General features: G+C 39.0%; 1 protein-coding gene across 1 annotated transcript in view; it reads left to right on the forward strand.

The window, feature by feature from the left end:
* The window catches only part of LOC131684448 (PDZ domain-containing protein 8), a 61,969-nt gene extending 44,214 nt beyond the window's left edge, over positions 1-17,755 (forward strand). The window contains exons 3-8 of the mRNA XM_058967341.1: positions 55-247; positions 11,443-11,653; positions 11,719-12,729; positions 12,790-13,717; positions 13,791-13,872; positions 16,282-17,755. Of these exons, the coding sequence (XP_058823324.1) occupies positions 55-247; positions 11,443-11,653; positions 11,719-12,729; positions 12,790-13,717; positions 13,791-13,872; positions 16,282-16,442 (2,586 nt within the window). The 3' untranslated portion in view covers positions 16,443-17,755. The remainder of the gene's footprint in view (positions 1-54; positions 248-11,442; positions 11,654-11,718; positions 12,730-12,789; positions 13,718-13,790; positions 13,873-16,281) is intronic.
* Positions 17,756-22,517: the final 4,762 nt, after the last annotated feature.

Raw genomic sequence — 22,517 nt, forward strand, 5'->3', positions numbered from 1 at the left:
AACTCGTTAGTCCAGCAGCAATCCTTTTCTCTTTCCATCACACTCTATTTTTAGATACGGGATCTCGACTTGGGCTACCAGTTTCCGGAGATTAAGAACTTTCGGCTGCATAACGTGGAGCTTCATCCAGACGAGGGACACATTGAAAGTTTGGACGTGCTGCTGGATCTTCACTACGAGGGCCACTTTCGGTTGTCCATCGATGCCGATATGGTGCTCGGCAAGAAAGGATCGCTGACATTGAAAGGTATCTAAGTAAGAAGTTGTTGGTTATGTAAATTCTTTAAATCTTCATCATTTAATGATTGGTAATATTTGAACAGACGATATCTTTTTTTTTTATTTTCCTTACTTTGTTCAGATTTCCATAATCCATTATTCTTGGTTCGCTAATTAGTTGATTTCAACAGAAAAATAAAATATGCTTCCTTTTCAAACACTCATGCAGTCTGCAAATCGTAACCGAAATACGTATCTGTGATGTTTTTTATAATATAATGGAATTAAAACGGAAGACACCATAAACATATCTTTTAATCCATCTAGTAGTGCAATTGTGCCTTTCTCATTTCTCCAAACTATGATTCCGTGGCTGGTTATGTTCGTTTCAATGGTGGAAATTTTTAGTACATACTTAGTACACTTCGCACCTACACATAATGCAATGGCTTGCGAGCCACGACCTTGATGAGCCTCAGGGCCGGCGGAAAGCGTGGGTAGTATGGGTAGTATTACCCACTCGAAAATAACCGAGTGGGTAATTACCCACTCGGTATTTTGAACCATTTTAAAAAATTTAGATGCGTAACGCATGTATCTCGCACTACACACATTTGAAAACATCGATGTACCACAATTCCATTTGCATAAACGAACGTGATTTAATATGAATGTTATGTAAGCGTGTGCATTGCCCAAAGGGAAAAAATTCTTACTAATGGACCCCTCACCCTATGCTTTCTACCCACTCGGGCGTAAAGTGTTTCGCCGCCGCTGATGAACTTCGTGTCGACGGTAAATCACTTCATACAAAAAATATAGTACTTAATTAGCCTAATCAGCATCAGTTCAATGTTGTCTTGCTGCTAACTAATTTTGTCATGCGGGGGTGGATGTGTGATGAGGGTGAAAAACCCACGAACGAACACCACCAGTTTAATTTAGGATGCCTTGTGATATAGCGGTGGTATGAAGCTGATGGGGTTGAGAGGTCTGAGAGTGGTGCAATGAGGTGTGATCTTAGGGGAATTTAAAAAGGTGGTGACCAGTGAGGGGGAGGGGGCGTGTAACGCCTCTCCGTGCACCCCTAGCCCCTGTAATCAGCCGGGATTAGGTTGACGATTTTCAGAGTGATTGCATATCCATTCTATATGAGAAAGGCAAACATTTCTGAGGAGGCGCACTCTTAAAACCGTAACTTCGGAACCGGAAGTCAGATCAACTAAAAATTCAATAGCAGCTTATGGGAGCGTTATACCGTTCATTTTAAACTAAGTTTGAGCAATTCGGTTCAGCCACCGGAAGTCGGATACACAAAAAAATCAATAGCAGCCGATGGAAACGTTGACTAAGTTTATGAAAATTGGTTCAGAAAATTTCAAGAAACCGATGTGGACAAAACTATAACTAGATTTTCGATGTGACTGTACGTTTCAATTCGTAACTCCGGAACCGGAAATCGGAATCAAATGATATTCAATAGCAGCCGATGGGAACCTTGCACCTTCCACTCGCGATTAAGTTTGTGAAAATCGGTTGAGCCATCTCCGAGAAAACGATGTGGACATTTTGTATCCGCGCATACACACACATACATTTTCCGATCACGACGAACTGAGTCGAATGGTATATGAAACTCGCCCCTCCGAGCCTCGGTTAGGAAGACGATTTTTGGAGCAATTGCATAACCTTTGTATAAGAGAAACGCAAAAAGGATTAGGGGGAAGTGGCCCAATTCGGTCCGCTGGCAATTCGGACCCCCAGCTATTTCTCAGCCATGGTAATATTAAATATTAAAAGCGTGTATATCATTTTCATGGCTGTCATCTAGCTCTGTTTTATCTCACAAAATTCTGCGGCTTTCAGTTTTCGTGTGCGTGCGCTAGGGGCGAATGTTGTTTCGAAGCACTTTTTTTGAAAAATGTGTAAGCCAAAAAACAAGATTTTTGTTGGCAACAACAATATAATAAGTCAAATCTTGGTATCGTGGTTTTGGATCTGCCGGATAATATCTTTTATTTAACATCTTGTTTTGGGCGAGATTATCAACTGTTTTCGTTTAATCGGTGTGTGAATAATAGAATATGGGTTGGTCCAATTCGGACCTTTTGACGTATATACGATCTGATACGCGATCGCGAAAAACCCTTTGAGAGGAAAATGTGCGCAGTCGGTTGGGCTTTTGGGAAAATATAAGTTTTTTGCAAATCAATTGACAGATTTCGACGTTGTAACTCATAACCTACTTTTAGGCAATTAGGTAATTGGTCTAGCAATTACTTTTAATGTATATTTACTTTAAAGTTTTATCTATCAAAGAGAACTTTTTCTTTCACATTTCGAAATTTGGTGAAAATGAAATAGGAATAACTTTGGCCGAAATAGGATTTCATCTCCATTGCAAAAAATCGATAAGAAATGGGTGGTCCGAATTGGAACAGGGTTGGGGTAATTCGAACCTTTTATGTACTTTTGCGCAGAAACGTCTATACACACACACTGATAATATAAATTCGTAAATATTATGAAATTGAACCTGAAATATACGAATTCATTCGTTGTTTTCTGCAACGAAGGTTTCGTTCATTTCATGAACAAGAATGGCTGCTTGGTGAACGAAAGCTTTCGTAAATTTTACATATTTGGTATACACTGCACGAATGTTATTGTTGATATCGAATTTATTTTTCGTGAATGAAATGAAATGTTTTGTTTATTTTAATAAACGTGTGTGTATACTACGAACGATTTCGTTGGTCGCACGAATTCATTTCGTTTATCTTAGAAAAGTTTTCGTATTTATTAGCATATTATTTTTGTCAATCGATCTTTTGGGATCGATATTTGACAACACAGATTTTTTTTAATTTAAAAAAATCGATCTGGCCAAATCGATTTTATTGTGGTGTGAAGAAATGGTCGTTTGATGAACGAAAGTTTTCGTAAATGCTACTTATTTAGTGTACATTGAGCGAATGTTATCGTTGATAGCGACATTATTTTTCGTGAATGAAGCGAATAGTTTCGTTTATGTATATTACGAACGATTTCGTTGGTCACACGAATTCATTTCATTCATCTTAGAAAAGTTTTCGTATTCGTTGGAATATTTTTTTTTTCAATCGATCTTTTAGGATCGATTTAAACGATTTTTTAAACTAAAAGGATCGATCTGGCAAAATCGATTTTATTTCAACCTGCTCGCCTCTATAGAGGACTAGAAAGTTTGTGGTGTGAAGTAATGGCCGCTTGATGAACGAAAGTTTTCGTAAATTTTACATATTTAGTATACGTTGCACGAATGTTATTGTTGAAAACGATGTTATTTTTCGGGAATGAAACGAAAGGTTTCGTTTATTTTAATAAACGGTTGTGAATATTACGAACGATTTCTTTGGTCGCATTCGATCTTTTAGGATCGATGTTTGACAGTGCCGATTTTTTTAATTAAAGGGATCGATATGGTATCATCGATTTTATTTCAACCTGCTCATCATTATTGAGAACTAGAAAGATTGTGATGTAAAGAAATGGCCGCTTGATGAACGAAAGTTTTCGTAAATTTTACTTATTTAGTGTACACTGCACGAATGTTACCATTGATAACGACATTATTTTTCGTGAATGAAGCGAAATGTTATGTTTATTTTAATAAATGTTTGTGTATATTACGAACGATTTCGTTTGTCTCACGAATTCATTTCGTTCGTCTCAGAAAAGTTTTCGTATTTTTTAGCATATTTTTTTCATTCGATCTTTTGGGATCGATATTTGACAACACCGATTTTTTTATTTAGAAAACCGATCTGGCAAAATCGATTTTATTGTGGTATGAAGAAATGGCCGCTTGATGAACGAAAGTTTTCGTAATATTTACTTATTTAGTGTACATTGTACGATTGTTGTCGTTGGTAACAACATCATTTTGGTAAATGAAACGAAATGATTCGTTTTTTTTAAATAAATGTTTTCGTATAATACGGACGATTTTGTTGGTTGCACGAATTCATTTCGTTTATCTTAGAAAAGTTTTCGCATTTATTACCATATTTTTTCAATCGTTCTTTTAGGACACAACAATGATTCATGACAAAAACGATTTTTTTATTTTTTTTAACTGGCAAAATCGATTTTATTTCAACCTGCTCACCTCTATAGAGGACTAGAAAGATTGTAGTGTGAAGTAATGGCCACTTGATGTACGAAGGTTTTCGTAAATTTGACATATTTAGTGTACATTGCACGAATGTTATTGTTGAAAACGGCAATATTTTTCCGGAATGAAACGAAATGTTTCGTTTATTTTAATAAACGGTTGTGTATATTACGAACGATTTTGTTGGTCGCACGAATTCATTTCGTCTATCTTAGAAAAGTTTTCGTATTTAATAGCATATTATTTTTACATTGCTCCAGCAGAGAAAAACTCAAACTTCTTCATACAAAACCAACGAGCAACGAGTTCGCGATGGCTCAACTGGATCCGTACTGCTCTGGATTATGCATCAACTGGAGGCGAAAGAGGTTCAGGAAATCTTCCTGAAACCGGAAGACACGAATACGGTTACTAAATAGTCAGACAGAGATCGCCGTGATGATCAACAATTATTGACCCATATTCTACCTCTCTTTTGACGTTGACGGTTTGACGAATGATGCTTGTAAATATTACGAAGGCTTTCGTATATAGCAGTGAACAATTCGTTTGCCTAATGAAGCCGTTTCGTAATAAGCCAACGAAAGTCGTTTCGTGGTTTTCACGAAAAACTCGCAATAAAAAATAAAAGTGTTTCAATTGAACTACGAATGATTCATCATATGTACGAAAAAATCGTATATTTTATGAAAATTCTCTGTACGAATCTAATTCGCAGCGATTTACGAATATATTCTATCAGTGTAATACGGTAAAAGATCAGAAAAAGTCGCCTTAGAAAAAAATGTGCGCAATCGATCAGGCTTTCAGGAAAAAATATTTATTTGTGAATCGGTTGACACGTTCCAGTTCTATAGCTCATAAACCCTTACTAGGTCGCAATCGACCCATTTCTCCCTACAGTATATTTTATGTCAGTATTTTTTGTTCTGATTTTTCAAAATTCTCTTCGTCAAGTCTCCGCAGGCATTGGTCAAGTCTCCCCGTAGTGGTCCTGGTCTAGTCTCCCTATGTTCCCCTGTCCTTTCTATTTGAGAAAGGCAATGTGAGAAAGGAAAAAGTGCTATATCACTGTCTAAGGAGAAAATTGGATTGAAACCGTCTTTATGCATGAAGGACACAAAACCTAACTAAAATTAGTCCAGGCGTTTGCATTTTGACTTGGTCTCTTCAGAACCACAGCACTTGACCGATGCACAAGGTTCGATTCCAGTATGTCTCATCAGCAAACATAACTTCTTCACTTACATGACATCGTAAGTTAGAAGTCGTTTAGTGTGTTCACAAGTAGTGTTTCCAATTTTGGACTTAGCGTCAGCCCGGTGCATTGGAGAAGTATCATGGTTCTGAAGATACGTAGTCGAAACGCAAACACCTGAACTAATCATAAAAAGTGGTTAATTGATTCCCTTATTTTAAACTGGGCACCTGAGCTTGTTAGTTGATCTCATTGGCAATGGCGATGTAAAAAAATCCACGTAAATCGCTGGAGAAAACAATTTTGAATATGCTTTGTAAATTTCTGCCAGCGTCGGTCAACAAAATCCTAATTCACGAGGCCAAAATGATTTCGGCTTTCCAATTGGTCAATTGTCAGAAAAAACCCCGGAATCTAGGAACAAATACATACGCAATTACAAAGAAGATGATACTCGAAAGTTTTCCAGGGTACAATCCAATACAGATCTAATACACTGATTGCTGGAGACACCTGATCCCCTAATTTCATCACTCAGAGGACTTTCGTAGAAGATCAATACTCCGTTGTCGGAGGATACGAAAAATCTTTTGGACAGGTCGAATGACAACACAGTCGTTGAAAGCGACACAAGTGAAGATGAACACATTTTATTTTAATTTCAATCTATGATTTTCGGGCTAAAAAATAAAATTAATTGATATAGGGGAACATGGGGCAACTTGACCAGGTTTTCAGCTTTTTTTCGTTTTTTGGGTTTGGAGGGGGGTATATCTGGGTTACCCTGTAGCCTCCTCCTCCTTTGGCTTCTAACTGATTTGTCTGAAACTTTGGTCAAAAAATGGGCCGCCTGAAACTCGCTCAATTGCAGTGAATGCGATCCGTCAGTACATTAGCAGTACGTAATATTCGCACCAGTTTTTCGCATGCATATATTGTGGTTCTGATGCAAAATGATGTTCAAATTGCCTTTGATGGTTGTTGAAATGAAGAAAATTTCCTTTTCCTTTTGAATCTTGATGAATTTCATTCATATTTTTCCATTTTTAGTAAATTTTTTTAAGGTGCCCACAACCGACCACATTTTTCAAAATGGTGAAAAAATATCATTTTACGAAATTGTTAATATTTTTTTTCATGTTGACAAAATAAATTAAATTCTTTCATCAGTTATCAGCTAAGGCCTCTAGCTTTCCATTGGTATGCTTATTCCCCTAAATTGTGCAATTGGAGTAATGTTGTGAGCCAAAAACAAAAGTGTGCCGACAACCGAACATATTCCCCTAACTATTACAATGCTCCAATTTATGAAAATTCATTTCACTAGTTCATAAAGAATAAAATAATGTATGAGTACTTTAAAAGTAACTATTAGTCAAGTAGATATGTACATACAAAGTTTGGTAAAAAAAAATTAACGCAAATTCATTAATTACGGAATATTTTTCTATAAGGAAAGGATTTTTCATTCCAAACTTTTAAAATATTACCGAAACAAGTAAAAAAGTATTTTTGAAAAAAAATTTAACAACTTAATAGAACACATAGCCAATAATATAATTCTACGCTTGGTCAAGCCTCCCCATGTTCCCCTATTTCAAATGTTTAATTAGCTTTTCTAGTTGGTAAGCCATGTTAAAGGCCTTCTCCCACTGTCCACTATGTAACAACTTGCTTCATACTCTCTCCTTTTAATCTTAAATGTATAATGTAATTTTCAAATTTTCTTTATAATAGAGTTTTATGGTCACTTTCTGAAAATATGTTTTTACATGCAAGAGACAACATGTGACAAATGATTATCTCTGAATTTGATAGCGTTTGCTTTACAAACTCGCATAAATATGGCATTGTCTGCGGAAATTTGCGGATTGAAACGTTATCTCTTATCATCCAAAACTAGGCCGTAATACCTTTACGGTAATAAGAAAAAATGCTCTAATAGTAAGACGGTTAAAGCTGATGATGAGAACTGCCATTTTAAGTTGCTAAGCTAAACCAAATGTTTCGATTTCATTAATTCTCATAAGCTTAAGGGGGTCTTCTACTCTCACGGTTTCAAAAAAACGATTTTTTTCTTTGTTTAATTTCAATCGATATGTATCTGAGAATACGCCATGTAAAGGATTTGGTGAGAATCATATTTCTTGGCATGTTTCTAGGAACCGAAAGGTACCCATCTCCGGCCGTCTCTGAGATACTAAGCGTGGCGCACCACGATAGCGATCGTCTATGAAAAAATCATTGTGAAGAATTCACCGGTCTGTTCATGACGGTTTATGTATATGTGAACATCTGTTAATGGTTTCTTGTTTTTTGGACAAGAAAAACGTACGGAAGAAAGAATGCGTCGGACATGTTGAGAAGCGTATGAGAACAAAATTACGAAAACTGAAGAAAGAATACAAAGGTATCGTGGGGAAAGGAAAGGGAAAGTTGGTGGACAAATCAATTGGCGAGATAACAAAAGTTTATGAGCTGGGCTTCCCTCGAACACTGTTCGTCATCGAACAAAAATCCACAACACTCAAAGTGTTCACTCGGCGAGGACAAAGCAAAAGGAACATTAGAAACTTTCGAACATGTCAGGATCTACGAAATTCTATCATCGAATGATTTATTAGAAAGATCCTTAGGAGCTCACACCCAAAACATCAGTGAGTCTCTGAATAGTGGAATCTGTGCCTTCGCGCCAAAACACTTGCACAAATTCTGGCAGGCAAGTGGTCAATGTTTCGACTTATTTGTCAGTCAGAATTTTCATCGATATTACAAGCTATAGAAGTGATGGGAATTACCTTGGGGAATGAAGTTGAAAGATGTGCTATTCGACTCGATGGTGAACATATTACTCGCTCTGAACGCAAAGTGGGTGTCGCGGCAAAACAGGCACAAATTCAACAGAGGGAGCAAAATGTGGACAACCAAGAACATTTTCATGATGAGGAAGGTGAACTCTACGGCCCTGGTATAGCAGATTAGCTAGTAAGGTATTACAATCGAGTTATACACCGTATTTTATCTTTAAACGAGTTTTCCTGAAAGAAGTGTTTTTTTAAGCGCTCAAGTAAGAGTTTTCATAGAAGTACTGGTCAGATTTCAATAATTTTTTTCTCCAATTTGCCAGTTTCAACATCAATATCACAAATGAAGTTTCAAAGGTCGCGAGAGATTTTTCTTGTCGTCTTCAAAAGTAAAATTTAAAAATCAAAACATGTATCTTCAAAATAAAAAAAAAAAGTTTTAAAATCCATTGAATAGATGTTTTACAATTTATTCCCAAAAAGTGCTTACACGGTGTGTCTAAAACCATTATTAACAAAAAATTACCATAAATTTGGCATACGGCATTCGAAAGATACAGTATCCAAGCATCTTCTCAGTGAATTTCAAATTGATCCATCGAGAGATTCTACCTTTTGATTATCATTTCAGATAATAGAGTATATTGTTTAACTATTCATACGGTAGTCAGTATGACTAATATAGGGTTGAGAGAAATTAAAATTTTGTTTCCTGATGAAATCTCGCGTTCTTAAATTTACATTCATTTTGAATTTAAAGCTAATCTTAATTGTAGACAACACTCCCGTCCTGGCGGTCGGCTGTCTGGAAGTAAAGATGTTTATAACAAAACATAGCTCGATAATAGGTTATCCAAAGATTAAATGTTGTACATATGTATTGTATTCAAACAGACTGTTCAATTATAAGTAGATCAAAAAATTCTAAAGACCAACATCATGATCTCAGTCCTATTAAATGTGCACTAAATACACGTAATTTTTATACATAACGGGTGTTCAATAAAAATGAGAATTTTTTCAGTCATATAGCCCAAAAACAAAAAAAAAATACAACGAATTCAGTTTTTTTTTTATTAAAACATAATGTTTATTCTTCAAAAAAACGTCAATGAATATTGAAGAAGGGGCTCTTGTCAGCCGTACGACGCAACTTAGTCGCGATGCTCTCACAAGAGCACTGGACGCCACTGAAGTCCATTTTCCATATACAAATCCGGATCCTGGTAGTTAACGTTTCGTATCCTTAGCCCGCCAATTATTTTTGTACACTATGGCACTGAGGAAGCCGAAAAAATCCTCAATGGGACGACACCGAGGCAAGTTAGTCGGGTTCCTTTCTTTGTGCACGTGCGGTATCCTTTTCTGCTCAAGATACTCCAGCGTCTTCTTGGTGTAATGGGAAGACGTGTTGTCCGGCCAGAAGACGTACTTTTTATCCGCATCATGCTCCTTTAAGAACGACAGAAGAATTTTCTCAAGGCACTCCTCCTGGTACACTTGTTGATTGATGGCCAGATCGCTCGGCTTGAACCACGGCTTTGAAATTCCTCTGCCCGATATGGCGGTGTACTGCATAGCTTTTGTTTTCAAATTTATGCTTAAACTTATATTTAAACCCAGGGTATGTGGCCGACTTATCGTTGGAATAGTAGCTGTTATTTCCTGGAATGTTGGTCTTCGACAGCGGAAAGTAACTTTTGTTATCCAGCGCGAACGACGTCCCGCGGTAGTTCTTCGTCATCCACCGGCACTGCGATTTCACTATCGCTATCTGCTCGTCTGTGTACTCGGAAGACCGAGTCTTCTTCCGACAGATGATGTCCTTCATCTTCAGAGTTCGGCGAATCAAGGTATCGGAACAGTGATATTTTCTTCATCATTATCATCGCCGAACTACCGCTACCGGCCTTGCGCTCCACACTCAGGGATGTCAGGATCCGGTTAACTGTACTCACGGGCACGTTTTCGCCTCGAAAGTTGTCTACCGTAAACTTTTTTCCGCGAAGACCATGCGTTTCGTAAAACCGTACAACACGCTCGCGGAGTGTTGTACGGTTTTTGATTTAGGATCTTTAGATTTTGTATGCGTTGAAGCCTCAATCTATGTAGCCTAGTACAACCCCTCTATACGAGTACTAGATACACGATGGCTGGGTAGATTATTTGTTTGTAAACAGCTATCTGATTCTTCAGTTTAGATGTTTTACATATAAGCGGATACAACGACCGGATGAGTATGTTGCGTTTGTTGATGTTTTTGTCAACATTAGACCTGATGATCAAATATCTGTCTAGACTAGTCAGCCTCGGGAAGACCACTTTGTCGAACTATTGGATGAGGGCGTCGCCAAGCCGAATTTTGTAATTGTCAGACGAAACAAGCCTTTCTGATCTCTAATGCAGAAATAGGACGACCTGAGATTTCGCCGCATTTATTACAATTTTAAAGATCGTGAAATACTCTGTTAGGGAATCCGGGCCTCTCTGCAATTTGTTCTTCAGAGCGATGCGACCCTTGTACAGGATTGCTGTATCATCAGCGAACTGTGACAGGAGTCAGGACTCCACCTCCCGATAGTGGTAGGATGTCGGAAGTGAAGACGTTGTACACACATGGCCCAAGGATAGTTCCATGGGATAAACCTGCAGGGATGGATGATTTATCTGAAATAACATACATAGGGAAAATGTATCTATGCAACTTGAATACAAGCCAATCATGCCAAATCCAAAATAAAATTAAGGCGAAATTACAGACGATTAGATCAACTGCCTCCGACAGCTAAATTGTGTGATGTCAATTACAGAATTGCATGTGCGATGTAAGTGTTTCTTACCATGGAGAAAAAATTTGGAAGGCAAATATCAAGCGCTTATACCAATGACGGTTCAAATTTGTTCTACATACTAAAAAAGAAAAAAAAATGAATTACCTTTCGGTGGAGCTGTGCTTCGAAAAATAATCACTTTGAAGTAGTTTGAATCATTCTTCAAGAAATAAAATATGTTGTGATAACTCCGTACGTGCTAGTTTAATTTCAGTTTTTCCTTTTTCTTTTCAGTCGTGCAAGTATCAGGGATCGCTCGGTTGCAATTCACTCGTAAACCATACACCCACTGGTCACTTAGCTTCGTCGGTGATCCGAAGGTTGATCTGGCTGTCCAATCGCAGTTCCAAGGCCGTCAGATGCAATCCAACGTATCGAGCCTAATTTCGAACCAGATCCGTAAGGCGATCCGACGAAAACACACATTGCCAAACTATAAGCTAAGGTAAGAGCAAACAATTCACCTTATCGTCTATAGTCTCCTCTAAAATGTTGTTACTCTTATTACAGATACAAACCTTTCTTCCACCGCGTGGAAGAAGATTACGATCTGAACGAAATTTCACCTAATGGATCATTGGAAGTTATTGTAGAGGAAATCACCCGTTTAAACACCGCTACCCGATTATCCCACGTGTACTGCACCCTGACGTTAGCCAACATACCGTGGGTGATCGTGAGGCAGCAAGATGACAACAACTTGATCGTTTCGTTGGATCTCGAAATTCATAAAGCGAAAAACCAACAAATTGGAATCGTTTTCAAGCAAACGGAACAACTGGTCGCTATCGAAGCGGTTATTCCGAACACGCCGGCGTCCAAAGCGGAATTAAAACGTGGCGATCTTCTGCTTTCGATTCAGGGAAAACGAGTTACGACCATCAATCAAATTGCTAAAATTATAAAATCTCTGAACAGACCGATGTTTATAATGCGTATCGAGCGAACCGTTCCGGGAGTGATCAAGAACGATGGCTTGTTAGATGATTTGGAAGAGTATGAGGAAATTGATCCTAATTTGAATATCACCTTCACGAAAAATGTTGATAACGTACAGATAGGAAGTGTTGGTACCCCGAAGGAAAAAGTTCGATTGTCTCGACGGAATTCAAAAGACAGTGCGGGAGAATCCAGTCATTCCAATACTCCCGGAACGACACCGGTCAAACGTGCAGATGCGTCCAAAGAACCTAAGAAGGAAGATTCTTCCTCCGCAAAGTCTTCTAGCAACGAATCGTCTACAAATGCTAGTAAAATTTCTCAAAACGATGGCTTCCCACAACACTCTTCAGTGGATTGCGAGTTCAATTCCTTCATTCGGATGGACGATTTATGCTGCTTCCAACTTATGGAACAATTCACCTATCTGAATGTAAATGTGTTTGGTAAAAGCAGTGATGAACATCGACTGCTAGGATATTTGAATATACCGATAAACAGTATTCTGATGGAATGTAACGAATCACTTCTGGGGCATCACTTAAAAAAGTATCCTTTGCTGCCTCCGGAAGCAATTGATGTGTAAGTTTTAAAGAATTACCCTAGATAAAATTTCAAACTCATAATTTTTCACCGTTTCAGATCCAACCATCCGCTCTCTATGCAGTCAGGATTCGATCAAAACTACTGCTACGGTGACATTCTTCTCTCATTCGTATGGAGCGGTTCGTCGGTACCATCAACGAACAGTGCCACCTCCATCAAGAGCAGCACTGAAAACATTAAGAAGCACAAACTTATCAGTATTAGCAAGGGTTCGGGCGACAAGTTTGATGAAGACAAAACCGATTCCTCCTCCGATATAAAATCAACGACACAGCCGAGCTCGCAAACATCGCAACAGCACGACTTCATTCGGACTCACTTTCATCGGTCTACACAATGCGATTATTGTGGTAGAAAAATTTGGCTGAAGGATGCCGTACAGTGTCGAGACTGTGCCATGTGCTGTCACAAAAAATGCATCAGCAAATGTCAAAGTTCCACGGTTTGCAACGTAGGTGATTCCGCGCAACCACCATCAACGACTGGGTCGCAGCCGGAGTTTCGCTTGACGGAGGCCGAATCACCGACCATCGAGGTCGAAGACTTTGTGGATATTGTGGCCGAAGAGCAGCAGGCCAAATCGAGATTGGAGTCGCATCGGCAGAGTTTCAGTGATTTGCTGACACAAGGACTCAAACGTGTCAACTCTGTCAACAACCTAGCAATCCCGATGGTGTCCTCGATGAATCAAAGTAGTAAAAGCTTACCACCCACTCCACAGCATACGCCGCGAAAACAGTCGCTGGCGAACGCAAGCACCAACCCGTTCGTCGTGGTCACTCAACGACTCGAGAGCCTTCCGGAAGATCTCAAACAGCTTCAGATGGATCAAATTGTGGATCTGACTGCTCCACTCATTGAGTACGGTTCCTCCGACACACTGATGGCCCTTGCGAAGAGTTCAAGCAAGACAATCTATGCCGAACATGAGCCGGATTTGCGAACCGATAAGATCAACAAACTGGTGAGGGAATCACGACGGCAGACCATCGCCCCGGTTGCGTCTCACGTGTCTCTTTTCGGTAATCTCTTTCCAGCTTTCCAAGCTGCACATTGCACTGGATTGCGAAACGCTAAATCAAACGTTGTTGAGCGCGAGTAAGGACGGTGGAGGTAAAGGTATGTCGATTGTTTGCTGAGGAGGGGAGGAAGGAGGAAGGGCACTGTACTTTCTTACGAGACTATTTTTAAAGTTGAAGTTTTTTTTCAATATGTAGATCATGTTTATAGCATTTTGCTGTTACATGCATGAGTAGGGTGACCATATCAAGCGAGTGGAAAACCAGGACAGTCCAAAAGGGACTACCACCGTCCATCACCTTTCAATCGATTGTGCCTTCTCCCCACGTGTTTGACAGCTAAAACGTTCTTCTCAGCAGTAAAACAGTTCAGGGGTCTAACAGACATAGCTCAACCAAAAAGTCTTGCATGAGAATTCGATCACCGAGCTCTTTTTTCGGATTTACACACACGCAGTGCTTGTTACATTACCATCAGCAAAGGTAACATGATGTTGTTGGATACATCGGCTATCATCAACTTAGCGGATGATACGAAATATTCTGAAATCATCTGTGCAGCACCGGCGAGGGGTCATTGAAGAAAAGTAGAAACATCAACGGTCCAAAGTAACTTACCTACACCATTCTTGATTTTAAGTTAAGTAGCTGGCAACCTCCAATGACAATCATTATCTCTCGATCTGAGAACTATGATCGAAACAGCTGCAAAAACTACCATTGATTAGAAATACCTCCAGTTTATCAATTGTTATATGAAAACTAGCGGATTGGTTGGTGTAAATAATATCAGTTTGAACGCGACCTTCCATACTCCCTGTTATGTAGGATGCTAGACTCGGCAGGATAGTCGCTGTTCAGCGTCCAGTGAGGCCATGTCAATCGTAGATTAGGTACTGCTAACATTGACCCTGAAGTGGTTCCATAATCACCAGCTAGATAAAGCACTCAATGAAATTTTCCCACTATAGTTATTGATGTTTCGTCATTTCCCTTTTCATGGATTGGAAAAATATTCGCGGATTTCCAGTAAGACGAAAAAATGCCACTTGAAAGAGAACCCAAGTAAAAGCAAAGTCACTAAAACGTCTTCTATTTGTATTCTCAGGGGCGCCAAAAGGAATTCTTTGGATCCTGGATTGAAAGGCAATTTAAGCCGGGAAGAAGCTCTAGTTTCGATTTGTTCGGCTGCCAAATTTCCTTGAAAACGGATCACACTGCCGTGATACGCATAAGAGTCCCATTTACTATCGATTTTCTATACTATCTGCTTATCACGGTAGTACAGGTCATTCACATGTTATGTACAAACACCTCATGCTTTTTCTTTTCATTTTCCATGTAAGAGAAGAAAGGCGAGAGATTAAAAAAGACATCAGATGGTACAATTGAGGGATTCGAGTATTTAAAATTTAGTTTGTCGTATTTTGCTTGAGGGTGAATTTAAGTTGCAATTATGGTTGCGATCGGTCATACCAGCAATCTGAACCAGAGAAAATAAAGCGAAGACTCAGTAAAGAAAAATATTTTAGGCTTACAGGACAAAAACAAGGACAAATCAAGCGTTTTCCTTAACTTCCCAGGACAGTCAGTGAAAAACCAGGACATGTCCTGGGTAACCAGGACGTATGGTCACCCTATGCATGAGTCCCTAAAATTGGTTTTATTCTGTGATAATATATTAGTAAATGTCGATATTTCCAGATCGATCGCTTTCATATAAAAATTGATATTTTCGAACATCAAACCTAAAAGAACGAATGAAAAAATATAAGTACATTTTGTTCGATGAATGAAATGAAATCGTGCGACTGACGAAAACAAATTAAAACGAAATGCTGTATATAAACATTTAGTAATCCTTTCGTTTCATTCACGAAAGGGACCATCCATAAATGACGTAGCATTATACGGGGAGGGAGGAGTTTTGTATTTTGTGATGATGTGTGACGACAGGGGGGTAGGTGGTCTTGTCATACTACGTAGCTTTTTTAAAGGGGAATAACTATCATCGTTTTTTTTTATTTTTTTTTAAAGATTTTGCGGGGACAAGGGGGGGGGGGGGGTAGAGTTACCGTCAAGCTACGTAATTACCAGGGGGTATTTAGAAGTTTGTGACGAAATGCTACGATGGGGGAGGGGGTGTTAAAAATCGCTCAAAAAATGCTACGTCATTTACGGATGGTCCCAAAGCTACTATTCATTTATTTGGTTTTTGACGTATTTAAGACTTCTTTGGTGGTAACCAACGGGGAAAACTGATCGAAATGGTGAGTGAAGCGACAACAATTATGTGAAAAAAGTGGCAGGATTCGAACTTGAAACCTTCGAGACTCCGGCCCAATGTGCTAACCCTTATGATGTCCCCTTTTTAGTGGGGTTATAATTACCTGTTGGTAGTTTTAACTGTAATTGTTTAAAACTATTATCCCTTCATTCCTTTTCTCAAATATCGCCAGTAAAATGTATTGCAATAATGATTCCTGGCATTTTCATTCCCTCATTTTAGCAGACGAAAATAAACCCAAGAACTCAACCCAGCCTCCTGCGGATGCCACCCGGTCCGCATTTCTAGCGGGTCAATCGGAGGAACGAGTCCAGGCGCTAAGTGTCATCATGCTTCATCTCTGCTCCGGCTTGCAGCACGCTCAGGGTAATCTAAATCAATGAGACTAGCGACTGCTTCGGCAGCTCTCGCTTGGTTCCCTGCTAGAACCCTCCGCTTTGGTTGGACTTCTACCAGAGGAGCTTTTACACGGGGAGATCGAAGCAGATGAACGATTCGGGCGGTCATATACTGGTGATTTTAGCAGTGCTGGCAGCGGTAGTAACGGCCGAAAAAGTCCCTTCCGATCACGGCGGCTCACTTCCTGTCGCAAACGTGCGATGGGTCTTTTTCAACGTTCGGCTAGTGTCAGTAGTGCTAGAAGTGGAAGCTCTAATACAACCCTTAATAGATGGCTCACTCCCAAGTTCCAGGACACTTGAAGTATCAACCCAACCCGGTAAAGTACACATACCGCTAACGCACTCGCTAAGGAATTAAGCAGTCAATCGACAGACTGATCGTAGCCCCGCGCCTAAAACAATGTCAAATTGTGCACAGCATATTAGTGAAACACACAGTTCCAAGTGATTTACCCGTAACACAAATTGATTATTGTTGTTTACCAAGCATAACACCAAGTATAAGGCTTAAAACCTCCGCCGCTTCCCAGATCTAGTTCTGCTAATCTACTTTTGCCACATCCATGCTACGTGTTAGTTTCACTGTGCGCCCTTTCTATAGAATAGTAACAACTGTGTTTTAGTATAGGTGATAGTGTGTTGAACAACCAGCATTTCCTGTATCCCACCCTTGGTAGTACTTGCTGCAAAGATACCAATGTAAAAGCAAGGCATGTGATCCTAACAATCTAGGATAAATAAGATATTCGACGCAATTGGAACTAACACTGCTTTTTGTAGGATCTGTCTCACCCCTATGGGATAATGGATTGTACCGAAGAATGAGTGCAGGATTACGGTGTAAATCGTTCTTCTAGAGAGTAAAGTCTTCTTTTGTATATCTAACTTCAATCCGACTACAATCAAATATATCTACTACGTTGATATCGGTCTACGGGGAACCCCTGTTCTCATCAGCAGCGAATAGCGCTTAAAATATTGAAATTATATGTACTTAACGAAACTATTGAGTTGTATTAAGGCTAAAGGTTTTTAAATAGTACATAACGACATAGTTTTAAAACATTGAGTCCCATCAGCAAGTAAACCCGGTCACAAAATACACTACACAAACACAGAAAGATAATTTACAAAACTAGTCAATATACATGACTTTATTCAAATTGATAGAATTAGAATTATACAAATATACATTGACATTTGAAAAATACAGTAGTGTTAGCATGATTAGACTAAGTTACATTATTGGTGGCAAAAGCATATTGAAAATTACAATAAAAATTTTATGAAAACTACTTGGTCGAATCACCGTGCGATTGATGGTCGCTATTGGTTTTTTCGTATAACAGTTATCACTTCAATACATACTTTGTATGCGTATCGTTCCGTAAGCTTTGCGGTAAATAATTTAAAATTCTCAAGGCTTGAAGGATTGCATAGTTCCGCTCCTAAATGTTTGCGGTCACAATAATCTGTCACCTACACCGTGTACCGATGCCTTTACAGCTGACAAGTTAAACGATTATTAGTTTTTGGCAATGTGAACGGAGAATATGAATTACCCTAATCTCTACCGTCTATTCATTGTACTTGACAATATTTGCGCCTCTGCAAGCTGTCCTTCTATCATGTTCAGAAATCTACATAACGTTTTTTGCGATATTGCGATAAAACCATTTTGCGCGTTTTAATAAAATGTGTCTTCACTTAATTGTAAATATCTTCAGTTCTACTTCACAGATTTATCAATATATCAAGCTACGCGGTATTGATAGTTCGAAAGGACCGAGATCGGACGGGCTTCAACCATCGCTTATCAAGGAATACTCTCCAATGGCTGGCTCTACCTACATTAGTACTTTTCAATCGTTCCCTTGCTGAGAATAGTTTTCCCACTAAGTGGAAAGAAGTTCTGATTAGCCCTATCCCCAAACCCGGTAATGTACATGATGTCATAAATTACAGAGGAATTTCAATTCTAAGCTGCCTCCCAAAAATCTTCGAGAGCATGTTATCTATCCCGCAGTAAAAGACATCATCAGCTCGGACCAGCATGATTTTGTGTCAAATCGCTCGACAACTACTAAGCTCATGAGCTATGTATCGACGCTGATTGATAAGGAGGAAAAATGGCAACAGATTGGTGTGGTGTATGTAGATTTTTTCAAATGCTTTCGATCGTGTTCCTCATCAACTTGCTGTGGAAAAAAGATGGGTGGGTAATGTCAGAGACATAACCGGAGTGAAGTAGAATACACTTTAGACCGGTAAATTCTGCTCTGGAATAAGCAATTTCTATGCGATTTTGTCGACTTTAGCACATTCATAGTTTATTTGGAGTATTTTTGGAATTATCAAGTTGACAATTTGCAACATTCTTTGAAAATATTGTTGAACTTTTATGAATGAAGGCACGCAAACGAGCGTTTAACCGTCGTCCTACTACCAGCATCAGAGAAGTAGCAGATCAGCATTTTTCGCTACATGGCCTGTACCAAACAGACCGCTCGTAAGTCCACCGGAGGAAAGGCTCCCCGTAAGCAGTTGGCAACAGCCCCCTGGCAACCCTATACCATCATATGGAGTTTGACAGCGACCGACATATATGGGGCATTATAGCTATAAAGCCCCAAACAAAGAATTATGTTCGGCACTATGCTCGATATTCAAGCATTCCACACGACGTTTTGCATCTTGTGGGATGATTTAATATCATATCATTCAGAAAATCGACATTTTGTAACTAAATACAGCTTCTAATCATTCGGTTCAAAATCAATGTTTTGCCTTTCATGGCAGTGATGCTGGCTGTACAGAGACGTCGTCTTTGACAGGGAGCTGGTTGGCAACGAAGGCCGTGTAAAAGTGCCCCAGTCACGGTTGGCGTTAAGAAGCCTCATCGCTACCGAACAGAAACTGTCGCCCTGCGAAAAATTCACAGCTATCAGAAATCGAGCGGGCCTAAATTGTGACCCAAAATAAACCACAAACCAACAAGTTGTTTTCAGGACCAGCCAATTATAAAGTATTATTATTATACATGAAATTTTCCATTGCCTTACAACCTCCCTCCCCGTTTCCTCCCGGCTTGAATTACTATCAATCTTGATTTTTTTTTTATTTTGATTATAGAGGTTTTAACCTTAAGGTCATTCGCCTCTTCGGGTTAGAAAAATCTCTTATGAAAAATTTCTAACCCTATGTGCGGGATCGGGAATCGAACCCAGGTGCGCTGCGTACAAAGCAATCGATTTACCAACTACGCCACACCCACCCCTATCAATCTTGATGATGCTGTGCGGCGGCGGCACTAGTTTTGATTATAGTGGAAAATTTAGGTTTGCGCGTTTTTCCCAAAAGTTTTTTAGCTGTGCTGTTTTCAAGGAAGTTGTAGTTGAATTCAAAATAAAATAATTTATTTCTATTGTCAGAGATGGACCTTCCAACGAAAACTAGTCTGGCTCGCTTGGAATCGAATTGTATGGACCAACCACTGCTTTCACAAAATCTGTTATTTTCAGTAATTGAACATTCTACACAACTAGTCACAACTATTTCCAATCAGCGCAAAAATCGAAGGTTTTCATTCAGTACAATAGCAGATTTTCACTTTTAGAAAAACAGGCAACATTCTGGCCGAAAATTTTGAAACGGAGCACCTATATCGAAACGTTAGAAAACGTTCGATTTTTGTAAATTGAATCACCTGTCTACAAATCACACTTAGGGTGATGAGCCTATTTGCGCCACGTTTCTATTATCACCCTACCCATTTGAAGCCGTTGGTTAGAGCAGTGTCTGCCATCTTTGTTCAACGCATTGAGTCAAATGGTAGCGCAACAATAGGGGCACTCGATTCGAGTTTTCATTGTGTTCAAACACGAGAATTTTACTGTTTTCAGCGCATTTGTGTTTTTATATTGGTTCTCAACAACGAAGCAAAGCGATTGATGACAATTTTTACGCATTTCATTGATTGTAAGGCAAGAAATTACCGAATTAGTGAGGCACCTTGCTTAGTATGGTGAAAATAGGCTCATCACCCTATAACTTTTTTATTTTGTGTCATTCTACTTGAAAGCGACGATATTGTTCACAAGTGGCTCACTTACCATCCAACGCTCTTGGCAAGCCACTTTCTGATGCTTGTAATAACAAAAATTCAATTCGATTCTTTGTCGATAAATTGATGGCCATGAAAAGGGCCTTTTGTTTGGACAGTGTTCGGAATTTACTTGGAGCTGGTGTATATGGTAACAGTTTTGGTGCCATCTGAGACGGTTTGCTTGGCCAACTCTTCTGACAGCAGCAAACGGACGGCGGTTTGAATTTTGCGGGAGATGCTGCAAACGAACTGCTGCATGCTGAAGCTTCAAACGAACTGATCGTAAACAACAGTCTGCTGAGTTTTTATACCTGACTACAGCACAATATAAGCTCGTCCTTTTTTGTGTTGTCCTCAATATGTGTTCTTCGTAGCTCCACCCTTTCGTTGGTCGACCACATATTTTTGATATAGAACAAAATTGAAATTGTGTTTCCAATACGGAGATTATCGAACACTCAGGGTAAAGAAAGTAATGTAATACGGCACTTTGGTAAAATGTTTGAGAATTGAAACCTTTTTCGAATGCGCCTAGTAAAAATGTTTTCCACTTCACTCCAGTTTCTTTCTGACCATATTTGCAATTTGCGTACTGAAATAAATCATCGTTTAGGGTTTAACCCAAATTGCTCTCCAAGGAGAAACAGTCCATGAAACAGAAAATGCAAACTTATTCTTTGAAATGATTTTGGTGGCCCTGAAAAGGGCCTTTTTTATAATGATACAAGTGAGTTCTACCTTTTCAACTTCCAAATCCATACAAAGTGCGTCCCTGCCGTTTCAGAGTATAGACGACATTCATTGCGGTTTTGCGCTTGGCGTGTTCAGTGTAGGTCACGGCATCTCGGATGACATTTTCCTGTACACCATCAGCATTCGTAGATTAAATCGGAGATGCATTTTACACCACCACGACGAGGCAGACGCCGAATGGCAGATTTGGTGATTCCCTGGATTTTATCACGAAGAACCTTGCGATTAGGGTTCGTCGCGGTGCGAATGTGGGCGGTAAATGGATAGTCCGCACCGCAACCGCAAAAAAATAATAAAACCGCACCGCTTACCGCAACCGCACTACATTTACCGCACCGCACCGCGCGGTAATGCGGTAAAATTCTGTATTTTTGAAAAGTGTGTTGAAAAATAGTTATTTTTTTTTAATAACCAAATATAATAAAATATTACTCTTATTTACACGTACATTAACTTTGACGGACTCCTCAGAATGTAACATTTATTAAAAAATGTCAACTTTGCAAGTTTTATTAATGCCGTACATTTTGAGATAAATACTTTTGAAACAAGCTAAATCTTAGCATAGCGCTGAAGTCATATGAAATGTAGCTGTACTTAGGGTTGTGGTACCGGTAATACCAGTACCGAAAATCCCGGGAATACCGACCCATTTTTGGTACCGTAATACCGTTACTGAAGAAAAGCCGGTACCGGTATTTTCGGTACCATGCAATTTTTTTATGAAAAATATGTGGACTCTCTAGGGGGACCTGTTTCAAAATATCTGTCTGCAAGATGACTTTTAATTATATTAATTACCTTCTATAAGTTAAACATTACTAGCTCCCGTTGTACTGAACGGTATGTTTAAATTCTTTATATTGTTTTTATTAAATTTTAACGATCTTGTGCAAAATTTCATAATATTCACATCTAGCGTAAGAGACGTAAAAATTTGCTATGATTTTTTTATGAGCGACATTCTGATTGGATTCCATTTTTTACTGGGTGACACGCAATAAGACTATTGTCTAAGTCATGTCTTTGGTTTGCTCTTAAACCTTATTTATAAAATAAAGAACAGCGATTTAGCAGCTAACAATTTTAGACTTGGTGAGCTACTCCAAATGGGGCGATTTGTGATTATTAGTGATAGGAAAATTCAGCAAAACTCCATAGTTTACAGGAAAGCAAATAACCTTGGTATGCAGGTCGAA

This window comes from Topomyia yanbarensis, chromosome 2, assembly GCF_030247195.1.
Source record: "Topomyia yanbarensis strain Yona2022 chromosome 2, ASM3024719v1, whole genome shotgun sequence".
In the NCBI taxonomy this organism is placed as follows: Eukaryota; Metazoa; Arthropoda; class Insecta; order Diptera; family Culicidae; genus Topomyia; species Topomyia yanbarensis.